This window comes from Kogia breviceps, chromosome 7 (genome assembly GCF_026419965.1).
Source record: "Kogia breviceps isolate mKogBre1 chromosome 7, mKogBre1 haplotype 1, whole genome shotgun sequence".
NCBI lineage: Eukaryota > Metazoa > Chordata > Mammalia > Artiodactyla > Physeteridae > Kogia > Kogia breviceps.
This window is the reverse complement of record NC_081316.1, coordinates 56,947,358-56,966,327: the sequence shown is the minus strand read 5'-3', so window position 1 is coordinate 56,966,327 and position 18,970 is coordinate 56,947,358. Positions and strand designations below refer to the sequence as shown.

The window sequence follows — 18,970 nt, the reverse complement described above, 5'->3', positions numbered from 1 at the left end:
TAACAAGCCATTTCAGCAAACCTGAAATTGCAAAATAAATGGAAAATGCTTAATCATTTAAAAAGAAATAGCAAAGGAATGAAAAGACCAAAGCACACACGGGCACCAGTAAGGGAAGTTAAGCAGCAGGAAGTCTCCTCAATTTTTTTAAAGGCTGACAAATGACTTCAGTAGACAGGCAGGATATAAAACTAAAGGATCCATCTGTATTGCTTTTCCACACAAACATTTTCAGAAAAAAAGTGTACATATCTGTATGCAATCTCATTTTGGGTAAAAGTTTTTCTCAATGAGAAAAGCAAGTTGCAAAGCAATGTGTAAAATACAAACTTATTTTGTAAAAACAATGTCAAGCCCCACCTACATCTGACTATGCTTTGTACACGTCTGTATGAACATAGAAAAGGTATGAACGGTTCAAGCCAGAATGCCACACTGGGAACCTTGCCGGGCTTGAGGGAGATTTTTGTTTCTTGAACATCTTTGAATTACCTCACCAAATGTAGTGAGCATGCATTACTTTGGAACAAAAACATTTAAAGATAAAAAAGAAAAAATGTACCTTTCCTATTATTCATCCACCCCTTCATTCATTCATTTGTTCATCATCCAAAAGTTACTTAATCCTGACCAGTGACCATGATGTAAACTAAGTTGGTCTTCTCTGAACTGTCAGACCTGACTTTTTCAGAGGCATGCCAGCTAAATTTAGTTTTTTTAAAAAATAAATTTATTTATTTATTTATTTTTGGCTGTGCTGGGTCTTCGTTGCTGCGTACGGGCTTTCTCTAGTGGCGGCGAGCGGGGGCTACTCTTCGTTGGGGCGAACGAGCTTTTCATTGTGGTGGCTTCTCTTGTTGCGGAGCATGGGCTCTAGAGCGCAGGCTCAGTAGTTGTGGCACCACAGGCTTAGTTGCTCAAGGCATGAGGGATCTTCCCCGACCAGGGCTCAAACCCGTGTCCCAGGCATTGGCAGGCGGATTCTTAACCACTGTGCCACCAGGGAAGCCCTAAATTTAGCTTTATTTTGTGGGGTTAGCCATGTGGTTCTGTGCTGTGTCCTAAAATCCTGTTCTGTTCCCCTTTGAGACTGAGATATATTAAATTCAAATCATGTGGAGTTAATTTCACTCCTTTCCTTTCCACCTGTAGTTACTGCACTCGAGGGAGGACTGACTGAAGCCTCAGTTCCAGTGAATTGTGTGTAGCTGTTGGTGGCAAGAACATGGAATTTAGAGAAAAAAAAAAAACCAGAGTTTTTCAGTTCTGACTCTTCTACGAACCAGATATGTGGTTACAAGGGGATGTGTACGGCTATGCTACTTCCTTCTTTCTGAACCTGAGCACCATCTTCTGTCTTTGAGTAATGATACCTATCTTACAGTATAGCTGTAAAGCTCAAATGTTGTTAGATATTGAAAGTCCTAACAGATTGCAAAGTGATGGCTGTGTGTCTATTACTACTTCTCCACAAAGAATTTGTGGTTTTTGCTTCCAACAGAGGACAATGACACATGTTTATAAGTCTTGGCAGATTTCCACTTGAGGTGAGACTATCATAAGTTTGAATGGTGCTGAGAAGCAACAGCTGCCATGTTAGGCAAATGCAATTTCTTCCTTGTAATGATCACAAACCCAATTAACCAAAAGCATATCTGACCTGGTATAATCGTCTTCAACAAGCATGTGCTTTGGAATTGGTGAGTACCTTCCTGGAGAGATGGGCGGCAGGGAGGTTTTGTATTCTAAAGTGCCATTGTTGCCAGAGAGAAGATGGTTTCCCATTGGTGGAGAATAAGCTAAGGGGTGAAAGAAAAGAAAAGAAATCTGTTATGTGGCTGATTCAATGTGTCATGCTACAGTTCTGTTAAAAATAGAAAGGCTTTGCTACACGCTAAGAATTTTCTGATCCTTCAAGAGGAGGGAGTTGCTGTTTGTTTGCATTTAATATGTACAAGCACATGGTGACCTTTAGGATTGGAAAGATGTAATAACAGTTATATCTGTAAGCCCAGTTTGTATAATTAGGTGAAGAGAAAAACTGGAGGCGAGACCCAGCACTCATATTTTCAGAACAATGATTAATTTTCTGTTGAAATAAAAATGTTAGCTTTTTAATTGCAGAGCTCACATTCTTTTCACGTAATTAATATCAAACCATCAAAAGCAGAAGGCTCTTAGGAGCAAGTTCTTTTATAAGACTTTAATCCCTAAATATGCTCTATTCCCATGCCAGAAAGGCTCACTCTGGCCTTTCTCTTCTGTTCCTCCACCCTAATTCATCCCCCTTTTGGGTGACTGAAAAGCCCTCCTAACTGGGTCTCCTGCCGCTGTTCTCTCCCAAAATCCATTTTATACATTGAGAAATCCAGGTCTGATCATGCTGTTCTCTTGCTTATGTACTCTCCATTGCCACTACTGTACTGAATATAAATTCTCCCTTTCACCATTCTTACAAGATTGACTCATTTCAATATCCCCCCTTATGAATCTCCTATGGTCCTTAAATAAGGCCTGTTCTCCCCAATATCTGTACCTTTGCTCCACTCTACCAGCTACCTGCAACTTCTCTCTCCTATCCCATCTCTGATACCGAAATCTCATCCATTTTTTTCAAGATAAAATTCAAATGCCACCCTCTGCATAAAGATTTTTCTGATCTTCAGAAGACAGGTGATATCCCTTTCCTTTGAGTGCCCAAAGGACATATATTTTTACCCCTCTCATGGCATGTGCATCCCTCTCAGTTTGCCAAATATTGCTACTATTTATATATCTGCATTAGCCTTCCTTTCAATGAAGCCCATGATTTTATCTCCTTTGAATCACACATATTACCTTACAAGGTGTCTTGCATGTATTGAAATTACTCAATACACATTTCTTGAATTGAATAGCAAGTTTTGTTTTCTCCTTGACATTGACCTTATATGCCCTTCAAGAAGAGGCTCACAGAGCCTCAAGACAGATTTTTCTAAATTTATCCAGTTTGAAAAACTGAAAGTTAACACTCTTTCATATCCTGAGGTAAGGCTGATCTCATCTTACTGCTTGCTTGACAAAAAGACATATTTTGGGGCAAGTCATTTTAGAATCAACATTAAGAAAAGCAATAGCTAATGTAATGGGCAGATAACAAAATCATTCAACATTTAAATTTCAAGAGAAACGTCCAAATCTAAGAGAGGTCAAACAACTTGTTTAAGACAATAGTACTAATTGATGACAGGTCCTGAAGACATTCTGAGCTTCCAGTCTCACAATTGGTTTCTCAAAATTTCAGAATGAGCACATTTACTCATGCTGACAAAACTATCCCTTAAACTCACATCAAAGAAATGAATTGCTTCTAAACCTAGTCCCCAAGGACAGAATCTTCTTGTTGACCTGTTAAGAAGAGGGGAAAACACTGGGCTTATGCAGCAGTGGACTTTGTGAGGATGCAGTAGAGCATCTCATCGTTAGTTGTTGCCCTAGAAGCATGCACCTCCACCCCATCTCCACTGCCATAGTGATCAACAATTTTCTCCGGCTTCTCTGCCAATATATTAAATTCTGGTAAAGGTAAGAACTATAATGATAGTTATTAAGGATTATGATTTCACCAGTTGAGGGCAAGATCCTTTTCCCCAGGAAGAAGCACAGTGCTATCTCTGGTTTATTTTGCCAGCACCTCTCTTCCACTCTGTGGCTATACAGATTTGAACTAGGAAGAGAGACCATTAGGACATGAGAGCTATCATGCTTTAGGGGCTTGAGAAACAGACTTTAAAAATGTGTTGCCCCTTGGAATACTACTCAGCCATGTAAAAGAATGAAATAATGTCATTTGCAGCAACATGGATGGACCTAGAGATCATCATACTAAGTAAAGTAAGTCAGAAAGAGAAAGACAAATACCATATGATATCACTTATATGTGGAATCTAAAATATGACACAAATGAACCTATCTATGAAACAGAAACAGACTCACAGACATAGCAAACAGGACGTGTGGTTGCCACGGGGGGAGGGCTTGGGAGTTTGGGATTAGCAGATGCAAACTATTATATATAGAATGCACAAGCAATGAGGTCCTACTGTATAGCACAGAGAACTATATTCAATATCCTATGATAAACCATGTAAAAAAGAATATGAAAATAATGTGTATATATATATGTATAACTGAATCACTTTGCTGTACAGCAGCAGTTAACACAACATTGTAAATCAACTATACCTCAATAAAATAAATTTTAAAAATGTGTTGCCCCTATGCTGTTGTAATCACACTGTCCATAACATACATCATCAAGCCTTTCCATAAGGGTGAATCTGACAACGCATCAGTTAAGGCCTCCAAGGCAACTGGGGAGTCAAGTGCAGGATTCCCCTGAAGTATTTCCACAGGCAAAAAAAGAATGAAGGTGCAAGTAGAGGATTTTGCCATGTTTTGTAGAATTCCGATTTTGCAAACCTGGCATGCTGTTCAAAGATGACACTGAGCATGGTACTTACAGTGAGTAATATCAGGTGGACCGTAAGGATCAGTCATATAAATGGTGGTGGCTTTGCCAACTTTTAGATAAACTACATCTGACGTGTTCTTCAATATTGCTACCGCCTCTTCATGGGTTACTTCTTCTAAGCTGTAATTGTTTACCTGAAAGGGGGAAAAATTCATTATTGGAGCCAAATCTCTGCAGGTGAAGAGAACTATTCAGGCAAGAAGATATACAAAATTATGACTTAGGTAAAGATTAAATTGCAATCATTACAGTCCAGTATCTATATCACACTTGGACAGAACAGATGGATTAAAGGCATTAGCCAAAGCAGATAAGGTACAGTTGTTGATGCTAAAAAACAAGGTTGCTTCTGCCTTTTTCTAAGAGGAAACGATATTTTATAATAGAAATCAGAATACTCTTTGTGGAAAAAGGAACAAAGGGGTCCAATGTCCTTCTTATGCTATAGTGATTGTGACTACAGAAGTAACATACATCCATTGAAGAAAACAAACAAAAACAACAGAAGAAAATAAAAATTATCCCTAACCTCCCTATATGGATATATTTCTTTAAATGATTGTGACCATATTACACACACTGTTTTGGAACCTGCTTTTTAACTTCGAGTGAACATTTGCCTCTAACATGAATGTACTTCAACAACATGAGTTTTGTTTCCTACAAAGCACTGTGCTGCATGGCTATAACATAATGATTTAACTAATCTATTACTAAAGCATGTTATGTTGGTTCTAATTTTATTCTATTATAAATGATGTTGCAATAAACTTTTTTCTATATTTGTACACCACTTTGATGACTTCTTCAGGATAATTCATACAAACGAACACTGGGCTAAGTGTATGAATATTATAAGGGCTCTGATACCTATGTCCAAGTGCCCTTTGGAAACATGAACCAGTTTACTCTTAGACCACAATTATACGAGAGCCCCCATTTTCCCACAGCTTCACCAAACTTGGCTTTTCTCACTTTAAAAACTGTTCGCAAACTACAAATAGAACTACCATATGACCCAGCAACCCCACTACTGGGAATATACCCTGATAAAACCATAATTCAAAAAGAGTCATGTACCAAAATGTTCATTGCAGCTCTATTTTCAATAGCCAGGACAATGGAAGCAACCTAAGTGTCCATTAACAGATGAATGGATAAAGAAGATGTGGCACATATATACAATGGAATATTACTCAGCCATAAAAAGAAACGAAACTGAGTTATTTGTAGTGAGGTGGATGGACCTGGAGTCTGTCATACAGAGTGAAGTAAGTCAGAAAGCGAAAAACAAATACCATATGCTAACACATATATATGAATCTAAGAAAAAAAATGTCACGAAGAGACTAGGGGTAGGATGGGAATACAACACAGACCTACTAGAGCATGGCCTTGAGGATATGGGGAGGGGGAAGGGTAAGCTGTGACGAAGTGAGAGAGTGGCATGGACATATATACACTACCAAACGTAGGGTGGATAGCTAGTGGGAAGCAGCCGCATAGCACAGGGAGATCAGCTCTGTGCTTTGTGACCACCTAGAGGGGTGGGATAGGGAGGGTGGGAGGGAGGGAGATGCAAGAGGGAAGAGATATGGGAACATATGTGCATGTATAACTGATTCACTTATTTGTAAAGCAGAAACTAACACACCATTGTAAAGCAATTATACTCCAATAAAGATGTTAAAAAATGTCATTTAACATGAGTCTGTTTTCTAAGGAAAGAGTGCTAATGTTGGAACATAGAACTTTTCAGGTGAACAAGTTCAAGAGTAACTTATTGCTATAGGCTTTAACAGCAACTCCTCTTTTGTTATTGAGCAGAAAAGGCTGTGATACCTGAGCAATTACTACTTCATGGCAGTGGCTTACAGTGGGTCTTTGCAACACTCCTCTTAAATGGTTTTCAAATATTCAGGAAATATTTTGCATACCTAGGTTATCCTTATTTGGCTCCTATTTTTTTATGAAGCAATTCTTTAGTTGGTTCCTGCTGAAATGATGTGGAATTCAAATAAATGTAATATAAATGTAAATAAATAAAATAGATTGGATTCCTACATATTCTCTGTACTATCTAATCAGCACTTTAGTCATTTAATACCTCGTAGCATTGCTTTTCATTTTTGCTTCACGTTGCTATATAAATTCCATGTGTCAGCTAATCCTTGGTGGTGTAGCCCAGGTTAGGGACCCTGGAACAGGAGGGAACTGAACCTGACTGCTGACCATGAGCTCTCCAGTAAGCTGTAAGCCTCTCTACCGGTTCCTACAGTTCTCTTCTAGACAAGTGACATTCTTGTAAATCTTTTGTATTTCCAGTGTCTAGCACTTGTTTATTCATTGATCAAATATTTATTGCATACCTATTATGTGTCAGTCACTGTTCTACATGTTAGAGATACAGTGATAAAAAATAAGAATGATAATCATAATCATAGCAGACACATATAGCCTTATTACACATCAGGCACTACTCTAAATTATTTTACATATATTAACATGATAAAGCCCCACAATAACCTATGTGCTGGCTATTATAATTACTTTCATTTTACAGATGAGACAAGCATGCCTCCAAGAGGTTAAGAAACTTGCCCAAAGTCAATGATCTAATTGTAGTAGAGGCAGAATTCAAAGCCAAGCAGTTTGGCTCCAGGGACCATGCTCTTAACCACTCCTCTATACTGCTTCCTCCAGATGGACACAGCCCCTGCTCCCATGAGACTCACATTCTAATAGAACATAGCTGTTTATGGAATGAATGGACAGAAAAATAGACCCATATAGAGTGGGAATGTAGAGGGACTACAGGCCTGGGAAACACAGTTGATGATGGCAGCCTTTAGTTATAGACAGAGAAATAACAAAAATGACAGTAACAATAATAAGAGCTAACATTTATTTAACACCTATATGTCATATATCTTGGAAGTACTATGTATATATTTTGACCTAAGTCATATAATTGGTCCTGGTTATAGCTCCATGAGGTAGACATGAATAATTAGGCTCATTTTACCGGTGAGAAAAACTGACATTTGAAGAGGTTAACTTGCAACAAATAGGTCACACAGACCCCAAGTGGCAAAGCCATCAGTTGGATCACCGTCCTCCTGAAGAGATGAAAATGAGACGGCCCTTGAGTGTTGGTTCATTGAAACCTAGGGCTTACATCATCTATTCTTTCTTCCTTTAGGAGAAGAGTCTCTTTCCAAGTTTACATATAGAAGTAATGTGAATTCCTAAGTGTTATAAAAGCCTGAGTAATCATTACCCTTCTCGCTTAATCCAGTGGTGACAATATATTGCATCAACCAAATACACTGACAAAGTCAAAAAATAAATAAGTAAAATGGAAAGTAGTTTGATGTATATATCTTTCTTCAAAACCTTTTTGGGCTTCCCTGGTGGCGCAGTGGTGAGAGTCCTCCTGCCGATGCAGGGGACACGGGTTCGTGCCCCGGTCCGGGAAGATCCCACATGCCGCGGAGCGGCTGGGCCCGTGGGCCATGGCTGCTGAGCCTGCGCGTCCGGAGCCTGTGCTCCGCAACGGCAGAGGCCACAACAGTGAGAGGCCCGCGTACCGCAAAACAAACAAACAAAAAAACAACCTTCTTGTATATTTGATTAATCACTTTTTTAAGGACGGTACCACTTGTACCTAGATAATGAATATTTACAAATAATGCTCATATACAATGGTTTAAAATGTGTATGGAAGTGGGTGTTTTCTCTTAAACAATGGTTGCCTAAGGTGGCTCTGAATATTGTGACCATGCACCCCAGAAACATCTATACTGAAAAAACAGAAGAGAGGAGGTATTTGTTGGCATAAACAGTGAGGATCACAAGCCAACATATAAAGACCCTAAAGGCTAGAAAACAACTGGATTAGACTACAAGTGGCACAAAAGCTCTGTTTCTGACAGGGCTCATTGTCTCTCTCTCCAGGGTACAGAAAGCACACAGCTCATTAGATTATCAGTGAAAAAGAGACGTGGCCAGTGTTTATTAAACGGAACTTTTTCAGTTTTTAAGTTGGGCCTTGAAACAGTCTAGAAGACGTTATCTTTAAGTGTGTTTTCTGAGAATGACTGCCTTAACAGACTCTCAGACCACCAGGAAAATATTTAGAGCAGAAAACAGAAGTTGAGGAAAAGTTGGAGGTAAGGAGTGAGGAAAGAGAGGATATTGGGGAAAATATTGGTAATTTAAAATAGTGGTAGTTCAGTCAGTTTTTGTTTGGTGACTATGAAGTGTTGGAAAATTTACACTGATTTTCGTCATGGAAGAGGTGGTGGCAACAATATGTAGTGATTAAGAGCACATGCTTTTGAGTCATGCAAACCAGGACTCATCGTGTTCCTGGCACTACCTAGCTGTGTGACTTTGGGAAACTTATTTAACCTACTTAGCCTCAGTTTCGACATCTGTAAAATAGGTATGAGAATAATCACTGCCTCAAAAGGGTTATTGATTTAAATGTATTGACCTATGTAAAGTGGCAGGCTCATTACTTATTAATGTGAGCTCTTGTTACTATAACTATTGTCATCATCCATCGCTCTTCTCAGGAAACAGGAATTCTTGGTGAAAATTTTCGCTGAGCATTTTCCTGTAAACATCTGTGAACTGATGAGTTTAATTAGAGAACTGTTGATGAGGCTTCTGTGTGGTCTTTTTAAAAATTCAGAATAGTATAGGATCTGGACCCAAAAGTGCTCTTTTGTGCTGAAGTCTTCAAAATGTTTTTCACGAAAGTGGGTTTATTTGGGGTAATTATATGTGTGCATTATCCTCTGAACTCTCAAGATAAAGGGCCTACAGCTGGAGCTGATTGTACACAGAGAGAAGGGACATTATACTGATTGGCTGGTTGCTCTTGTCATTGTTTTCCATTGTCTTTTTCCTTTTCCTTTTTTCTTTTGCATCAAGTATCTGCCTATAATGGTGAACACTGAGCAACTGGCCTGGTTTCAGAAAAAAAAATCATGTGCATTTGAATGAAGTGTTTCTGTGGGGTGCGCTACACAGAGAGGGACATGTGTGCAGCCTGGCCAAGTATTTCAATAGGACAGAGGACTGAGGCCAAGAGAGAGAGGTTGGAGGTGAGATAACTCATTCTCTCAAATGGAAGAGGCAGCACTGAATTGGAGCGTGATGCTGACAGAAGAGGGCAAACCAGTTGAAGAAAGGGGTGCCAGGAGCCTTGCAAGAAAGGAACATGGCAAGTGTTGTGGGAATTCAAATAAGTGTTAGCAAATACATATGTGATGGTACAAAGGTGGGAGGTGTGCGGGCATGAGAGGGTGTGATAAGGAGAAATGAGCAATGTACAGATGGCAACATACTGACCTTTCCATATTCATTCAGGAATAGCAATGTGGTGAGACAAACTGGGAGGTATTAGGGACATAAAAATTGTACTAAGACATAGTACAAGGAAATGTGAGACTCTGGAAACACTGGAAAAAAACATCACAAACTCCAAAGTTAACTTTTAAAAGAGAAGACAAAGTAGATGATCACCATATTGTAAAATAACTTAAAAAGGGGGCCAATCTCATGTAGTAATGTCAATGGTATGAAAATAAATATGCATAAACCAAAGACTGAAATCTCTGCAGTCCATTGCAATGAACTGCTATAATAAAATTTGTTTTGAACATAACTATGAATACATGAGAAACGTTAATAATGGTTATCTCTGGATAATAAATATTTTCTTATTTTTCATCTTTTCAGCAATGAGATGGTTAGAACAAAATTAACTATGGTTAATTATGGTTAGAACAAAATTAGTTATGGTTAGAACAAAATTAACTCTATTTTTCAAATGAATAAGAACAAAAACCTTAAGTAAGAGAGAACAGAAACTGAGTGCGGTGACCTCTTTATGAGACACACATAGCAAGATTTCATGAGTAACGGAAAATTGGAATAGGAAAGAAGGAAGTTGATTTCTCATGCCCAGTGACTTTACTTAAATTTATGAGAAATAATAGCCATATTTTAAACCTAGGTGTTTTTTAGAAATGAAGGCAACCTGGTATATAATGAGAGTAATTTTGAAAGTAGACTCAGATCTGCTATCAATTTCTAGTTTTATGAATTTTGGCCAGTTAACATATTTACTGAGTTTTAATTTTCTTATATGTAAAATGGGGATAATATTGATTTATTTGTTGATTTACTTGTGTTTATGAGAAAGAAATGAACCTGAAAAGACACTGTATAACATAAAACAGTGTACGAATAATGATCAAACATCATAATCAGACGTAGTGCTTTTGCTGATCCTAATGCTGGAAATAGTTTCTTCCTGTTCAGGGTTCTTTCTGTGAAACTGAACTTGTACAACACTTACTCCTGCAGTGCCTCTTTCCATCTCAAAGACTGACCTTCTCAAGGGCAATGATTAGATTGTTTTCATCTTTGTGTTCCCCCAGCTGACACAGCGTAAACAGTAGGCACTTAATAAATGTTGAAACAATCCACTAAATAAGTTAAAAAACCAATGTGGAATATCAAAGGAAAAGCAACCAAAATTCCCTATGTTATAGGAAGAATGAGGCATTTGTGTTGAGCTTCTGTTTTACAATTGTGTTGAGTCAGAGAGGAAAGGATAAGGAATGAAGGTCATTCAACAAACAATACCCATTTATTGGACACTCACTCTGTGTCAGGCATGGGATAGAAGAATGAAAGGCTGGTACAAAATGTGAACACCGGCTCACATCAGCTTATAAGGGACATAATCAGAGCTCCAACAGTGCAAATTTCTTCCTCCTCCATTAATCATTAATGCATTTCTTTTTAAAAACTATTTATGTAGCATTTATTTTAAAAAATTAATTAATTAATTAATTAATCTTTGGCTGCGTTGGGTCTTCGTTGCTGCGCGTGGGCTTTCTCTAGTTGCAGTGAGCAGGGGCTACTCTTCCTTGCGGTGTACGGGCTTCTCATTGAGGTGGCTTCTCTTGGCTTCAGAGCATGGGCTCTAGGTGAGCGGGCTTCAGTAGTTGTGGCTCGCGGGCTCTAGAGGGCAGGCTCAGTAGTTGTGGTGCACGGGCTTAGTTGCTCCGCGGCATGTGGGACTTTCAAGGACCAGGGATGGGACCCATGTCTCCTGCATTGGCAGGTGGATTCTTAACCACTGCGCCATCAGGGAAGTCCCATTAATGCATTTCTTCACCTTTCATTGCATAGAGAGAGAGAGAGAGACAGAGAGAGAGAGAGAGAGAGCAAGTGCCACTGAAGTCTTGATTGACTTCAGCTTCCTCTATAGCAGTGGTCACCAAATGGACCGTATGATAGGAACCCCAGGGCAATCAGCTGGGTACAGGAAGAAATATTTGAACTTCTATTAATATTTATCACATTGATCTTCATCTTTCTATTTCTTGTGTATGGTTTAAAATAAAATGTATATATTTCCATAACAATATATGAATGCAATCTAAAGTAGAGAAATATACATATATGAAAGATAACTTTTTGTGTTTTACTGATGGGGTGTGCTGTTAAAGAATTTTAAAACCACTGCTTTATACTAGGTACCGATATATGATGACTATAGAGTAAGTTCTATAAACAGGGTTATTAAACTGAATACAAGCAAAAGAAATAAACAATATAATGGAAAGCTTTAACCCTTTATATAAAATCCCTCTATAAATAAAGCCCTTAAACCCTTAAATAAAATATATCATTGCATTTGCATTATATTGTAATTTTATTGTATTTGAGACCAATTAAAAGGGAGTCCAAGAAATAATTATCCAAACATTTTTTCCCCTGGTGTTTCAGAAGGTAATCTAACTACTGGAGACAGAGTCTGAAGGGTGAACTATTTCTAATGCCTTTTATCCCATGACTGGAAATTGCTTAATGATGCTATACCAGCTTGATGGAATGAGCAGTACCTCAGAAGTCACCCTCAGGAGAAGCAGTGGAGTGGCAGCAGAGTCAGGTAGGATGTGATTAGGTCAAGGTAGAATTATGGTTCTTAACCTGGCTGCACATTAGAATTGTTCGGGAAACTTAAAAAAAAAAAAAAAATGAAAACGAGGCATGGCTCCTACCCCAGAGATTCTGATTTGATTATTCAGGGTTGACTGAGGTCTGTGCATCCATAGCGTTCAAGAACTTACCATGAGATTCAAATGTGTAACCAAGATCGAGAACCAGAGGGGTTGAGTAAACAGCTGAAAGGAATGTGGCTTTAGAAAATTGATATCTAGGTCTGAATCCAATTTCACAATTTATTAGTTATGTAATATTGGAAAAGTGTTTGCATCTTTGAGTTCTAACTTTCTCTTCCGGAAAATAAGAATAGCAGTAATGACTGCCCTATCCATCTCTCAAGTGTTGGAGTGAGGAGGTGCTGTGGGTGAAAGATCTTCTTAAGGAGGAAGCAGTATGTTGGTGGTAGGAAAGAGCCATGTGCAGAGACAGTTATGGCTTTTGGTTCTTATTAAGGTTGGCTTAAACAATGAAAGTGTTTTAAAATCCTCTCCATTATTCAGATAACTCCTACATATTTGCATGGTCTTCAAGATGATTTTATTGATATTTGGATGAAACAAGGTGATAGTGGGTCCTCACAACTAATACTCATTCAGAAAATTATCTTGTTTCTACTCATCTTCCCTAAATCTATTTAGTATCCTTACCATAGGACGCACATTTTGGAATAAAAATAGGAGATGCTCACACATAGCACATTCCAGAGTGACTCCAGTGAACACCAGTTCTAGGTATTTCATAAGCATTACTTAAGAAAAAAAGTTTCACAGTAAAATATATTTGAAAGTTAGGGTACCAAAGTTAAATTAGTTCCTTGACTGGAGGACTTCATAGATACTTATATATGCTAAAGTTTGTTGAGAATCTACAAAAGAGGTGAGATACAGGCTGTAGAATTTCAATTTGACTATAGATCCTTTTCATGTGACACAGACATGAGACTAATATTTTAAAACACACTTGGGAAACACTGATCTAAGGCAATGCTGTCATGGTATTGAGGACATAACAAAAGACCATAGATGAACATGACTTGCCCAGGGTTAGTTGGGTAGAGTTAATGCTGGCTGCCTGGGACTTGAATCCAGATATCCTATCTCTGAGTCCATTGTCTTTCCATATTATTTCAATGCCTCATTTACCTTTCCTCTTGTCTTCAGCTTCCCTTTAAGCAAAGAAAACATACAGACTTATTTTCTGTAAAAGATGTAAAAGGTCTCTCACTGATAATTTTTTCTTCAAACATCAAGCAAAGGTTATGGAAAAAAGAGACCAAGATTATAAACTTTAAATCACAATGTGACAGGGGCTTTGCCAATTAACAGTTCATGTTGTCCCTTTAGAGAAGACAATTAGATGACCCTAGATTCAAAGTTTCTGGTATTGTGTAGAAAAAAAGATGAAGAAGATCACATTTCTGTAATATATGTGGCTCTATGTATCACCATGGTAGGGCTTAATAAAAATGAGTGTGTAAAAATATATGAAAGAATTAGAAAATTATCAATACTGTTAACCTCTGACCATCTGTTCCATGAAGTTCAAGGCCAAGAGGGAATCTATTCAGTCTGAGATTGCAACACTAAGCTACTGGTACAATCCATTAAAATCAGATGTCAATGTAATTTGAAAAAATAAAAAACAAAACAAAACAAACAAAATTCTAGTGAATGATAATAAGTGCCAGTAGCAGAGGAAATTTAAAAAATTGTTATTTTGATAAAGAGAACATATACCACGCATCTGGGTGACCCATGAAACATCAGAGAGGTCTGACATTAAAGTCATCTTATTTGAAACACTAAGGGGCTTATTGCAAAGGTTTTAGGCAGGATAATTTTTTCTTACAGTAGAATAAATATAAAGGTCAGATGCAATAATATTGCCGTTTTTTTTTTCTTTTAAGTTGGGGAATAACATTCTAAAGAATCAAAAGAAGTTTTGTTAAAAGGGTAATCTATTTTCAGAGGATAAATGGATGTATGATAAAATTTAGTGCAAGAGTGAGAGGAAAAGTGTAAAACATCTTAAAAGACTGAGAAGTGGAGAATTGGCAAGACATAGCTTTTTAAATGAATGTGGAAGAGGAATTCATATTCATCATTGTGTTTCCAAGGGAGAGAGCTTTACTAAAGGGAGAGACCTTTACTAAAGGGAGAGTTGTATAGGGAAGTATATTTTGATATAATTTTAAGGAAAACATTTTTACTGATGCTTAGTATCTAATGGATAGCTTCGACGAGGCATTCCGTTCTCCATCCTTAGACAGTTCTAGCAGAGGTGAGGGACTATTTCACATGGTTGCTTCTCTGTGGGATTCTGATGTACTAAATGAGAGTTGGAATAAGATAATATCTAAGATAGATACTTTTCAATTCTGACATATAAGAAGTATTTAGGAAAAGAAAAGTGCCCAGTATACATGGTATGATTCAAATGGTGTCCAACATTCAAGTTATTTCAGTTGAGAAACTGAAAGGTTTATTACTAAAGATCCCCCACTCCCACCCTCGCCAAAAAAAAAAAAAAAAAAAAAAAGGTTGTGCTCTCACTGCAGGGTAGATGCTGGGAGACTTCCTGAATTATGGTGATCTATCCACAAAAGTCTAAAGAAATTAATGGAATTTTATTCTCGATCAGCTTACTTACAGAACTATGAATGAATAACATATGGAGGAATTTTTCCTAAGAAGTGAGAGAAGGGAGTGGTACAAATTGTTTTAGAAAAAACCTATTTATAGAAAAATAGAGTGTGGTACAGCTGGTAAATCACAGAATCTAAATTATTCATACTTCCTTTGGGGGAGGAGAGTAGAAGAGGAGAAAGATAAAGAAGACATGAATGTAGGGTAGTAAAGGGAAGAGGAGGTGGAAAGGAATGACAGAGGAGAGCATTAATAAATATTTTTGGTTGAAGCAAGATAATTGATCTTTTGGGGTGGCTTCTGGGATTTTTAATTTATGCTCTCCCTCAGGCTCATTTTTCTTTCAGAATTTTATAAAATGAATCATTTTCTTTCATTTCCAGATTCAGCTTGGCAGTTGCCTTGAAAGTACTAATTATGTTTTCCTTACGTAAGAGGAGAGAGACCTATGATTGTTGAAACTTCATTTTCTTTTAAACTATGCTTTAAAACTCAAAACAGTTAAGGATTATGTCACAGCTATTTTTGAAATCATTTTGTCTACAATGAATATCAAGAAAATGATAATGGAAAAATAGCATGGTGCCTGGAAAATCCTTTGACAGAATTATTTAGACTTTGAGTTTTTTTTTAAGAATTTGAATGTAAAGCTAAAAATTTAAGCAGAACTTGAAGAAATCAGCACATGACATCTAGCATGATATTATAATAGCAGCAGTTGAAGAAATAACAAAAGAGGTCCAGAAGAGCTGTTTACATCCAAACTCTTACAGAACACAGAGCCAAAGGTCAAATCAGTCGCTATGACACATTACTTTAGAATGAAACTGTCCTCTTCATTTTTCAATTTAGCACTATGTAGAAAATGGATATCACAGTTTATTTTATTCCTAAGTCCACAAATAATAAAGTTTGTCTTCTTGAGAGAAGTTGTTAGAGAGAAGTTGTCTTATATCCCAATAACACTTTTCTGTTTCAGAAGACACAACATCATAAGAACCAACTTTTAGGATTTCCCTGGTGGCTCAGTGATCAAGTGTCTGCCTGCCAATGCAGGGGACATGGGTTCGAGCCCTGGTCTGGGAAGATCCCACATGCCACGGAGCAACTAAGCCCATGCACCACAACTACTGAGCCACCTCCCTAGAGCTCACAAGCCACAACTACTGAGCCCGTGTGCCACAACTACTGAAGCTCGCATGCCTAGAGCCTATGCTCCACAAAAAGAGAAGCCAATGCACTGCAATTAAGAGTAGCCCCCCACTCGCCAAAACTAGAGAAAGCCTGTGCGCAGCAAAAAAGACCCAATGTGGCCAAAAATAAATAAATAAATTAAAAAACCACACAAAAGAGCTTTAAGTTAAAAAAAAAAAAAAAAAAAAAAGAACCAACTTTCACGTCAAAGGCAAAAAAAACAAGCAAACAAAATTCAGAATGTCCTGAGAATGAAAATGGTAGTTCTACTATACAGCCTAGTGCCTTTAGTTAACAACACTGTACTGTATACTTAAAATTTGCTAAGAAGGTAGATCTTATGTTAAGTGTTCTTACCCCATACACACACAAAATAATAATGATAGTGAGAGGAAACTTTGGGAAGTGATGGACAACTTTATAGCCTTGATGGTTGTGGTGGTTTCATGGGTATGTACTTATCCCCAAAGTCATGGAGTTGTATATATTAAATATGTACAGCTTTTTACATGTCAATTATACCTCAATAAAATGGCTTAAAAAATAAAAATAAAATTGTAGTGACTTCAAGTGGTAAAGAAGCCAAAAACTCTTAGTTGCAAATTTGACTGAAGTCATTAATGTCACATTTTTTGCCCATTCAGTTTGACCATACTTTTTCTGCTGACAGAGTTCCTTCCTGAGAAGTAGCTATTGCCTGGGACATGGTAGGTGCTCAATATATTACTTGTTAAATAAAGGAATTAATAAATGACTGAATGATAACTAAAGGAAGGAAGGAAAGAACTGACTGACAGATTTTAAGAAACAAATGCAAAGACCATGTTTGGTGGTTACAAGCATTTGAAATCCAATTCTGCCCATTGTTAACTATATGACCATGGCCAAGTTAGTAAACCTCTCTCTATACCTCAGTTTCCCTTTGCTTATATAAAAGTCTGTTGTGAGAAATACATACTACATTACAGAAAAACATTAAAAAAATACATGGAGCACAGTAAACGCCAAATAAATGTTAGTTATCAAGATTATTATAAAGCTCTTATCCAGATAATTCAATACAAAAATCATTGACAACTACGAAATTAGTCCCGTGCGACTACAAACAACCTGTCTAGAGTCCAGGGACATGGGCACAATGAACTTTGAGGTTCAACCCCCAACACTTGCACATGTCCTAGAAATGACTATTCTGTTGAAATTGTATAGGTTGATCTTTCCCAAACACTTCTCATGAAAGTATTGGAGATAATGGCTCCTTGTGACAAAGATACAAGATCCTGTTTTACAAAGGGAGACATATGACTAGATATGACTAGATATACTTCTCTTACTTGACAGCTATCTTCTATTAATTTTCAGTATTTGATTATTATCCTGTAGATTTAATATAAAACAGTAAATGGAGATGAAACAGTTTTTAGGTGCAATCATCAATTTTTTACTGCTTATAATTGCCTACATTTTGCTTTCATTTATCATATAACTCCATGGCTCAGAAAGGGTGGCTGCATGTTGGTGTCAATTGTTGCCCAAGACTCCTGAAGCATGTGAGCAACTGGCAAATAAAATAGTAGAAACCCTGTCTGAAAGGAGAGGGGGAAGGGATCCATTTGCACACGTGACAGAACTCTGATTATGAATTCTTGGAAGTCAGGAACTGTGTCTACACTGGTTGAACCAAAGAACACAGAGAGGCATAGAAATGTACAGGTCAATAAACCAGATGGTGTTGTTCCCTTTGCTATGCAAAGCCCATCTCTCTACCAGTCTGGATTTAGCAGTCTCTCTGGCTGATAGGAGATGTATGATACCGGAAGAACAATACATAATCTCTGTGCCTATGAAAACTGGTGAAAATTTAGATTTCTGTTTTTAAAATATCAACAAATCAGCTCCAATTATACCTGTACTTTTGATATCTTTTACCACAAAATCTGCTCTCCCTTTTCTATTTCCACCCAAGGTCACTGCTTCCTCCCCCCAAATTCTTATGTTGAAGTTCTAACCCCCAATATGACTGTATTTGGAGATAGGGTCTTTAGGAGGCAATTAAGGTTATTAATTAAATGACTTAAGGGTGGAGCCCTAATCTGATAGGACTAATGGCTTTATAAGAAGAGAAAGAGAGAGAGAGCTTTCTCTCAGCACAAGCCCAGAGGAAAGGCCATGTGAGTATGCAGCAGCAAGATAGTTGTCTGCAAGCCAAGAAGAGAGACCTCAGTAGAAATTGAATGGGTCAGAGCTTTGCTCTTTAATTTCTCTGCTTCCAGAATTGTGAGAAAATGAAATTTCTGTTGTTTAAGCCACCTAACCTATGGTATTTTGTTACGGCAGCCGGAAATGACTAAGATAGTCATACACAGGGAAACAAGAGCTTTATAAATATACACATAGTTCTGCTGGAGTCACACTCACCATTAGTAGTCTGTCTCCTACTTGCAACCTTCCATCTTTCTGTGCAGCTCCTCCATCTATAATTTTAGTTACATAAATGCTGTTGTCTCCAGGAATGTGTTGGTTCCCCACACCTCCTGCAATACTGAAGCCTAAACCTACGGAAAATAAACAGAAAAAGAAAAGT

The 18,970-nt window shown here is 37.6% G+C and overlaps 1 protein-coding gene across 39 annotated transcripts in view; it reads right to left on the bottom strand.

Annotated features, from left to right (window-relative positions):
- DLG2 (discs large MAGUK scaffold protein 2) overlaps positions 1 to 18,970 on the bottom strand; it is a 2,077,851-nt gene that overhangs the window by 519,997 nt on the left and 1,538,884 nt on the right. For all 39 annotated transcript variants that reach the window (XM_067038359.1, XM_067038349.1, XM_067038350.1 and 36 more), the window contains 3 exons: positions 18,805 to 18,941; positions 4,503 to 4,647; positions 1,661 to 1,799 (listed from right to left, as the gene is read on the bottom strand). In XM_067038359.1, coding sequence (XP_066894460.1) covers positions 1,661 to 1,799; positions 4,503 to 4,647; positions 18,805 to 18,941 — 421 coding nt within the window. The remainder of the gene's footprint in view (positions 1 to 1,660; positions 1,800 to 4,502; positions 4,648 to 18,804; positions 18,942 to 18,970) is intronic.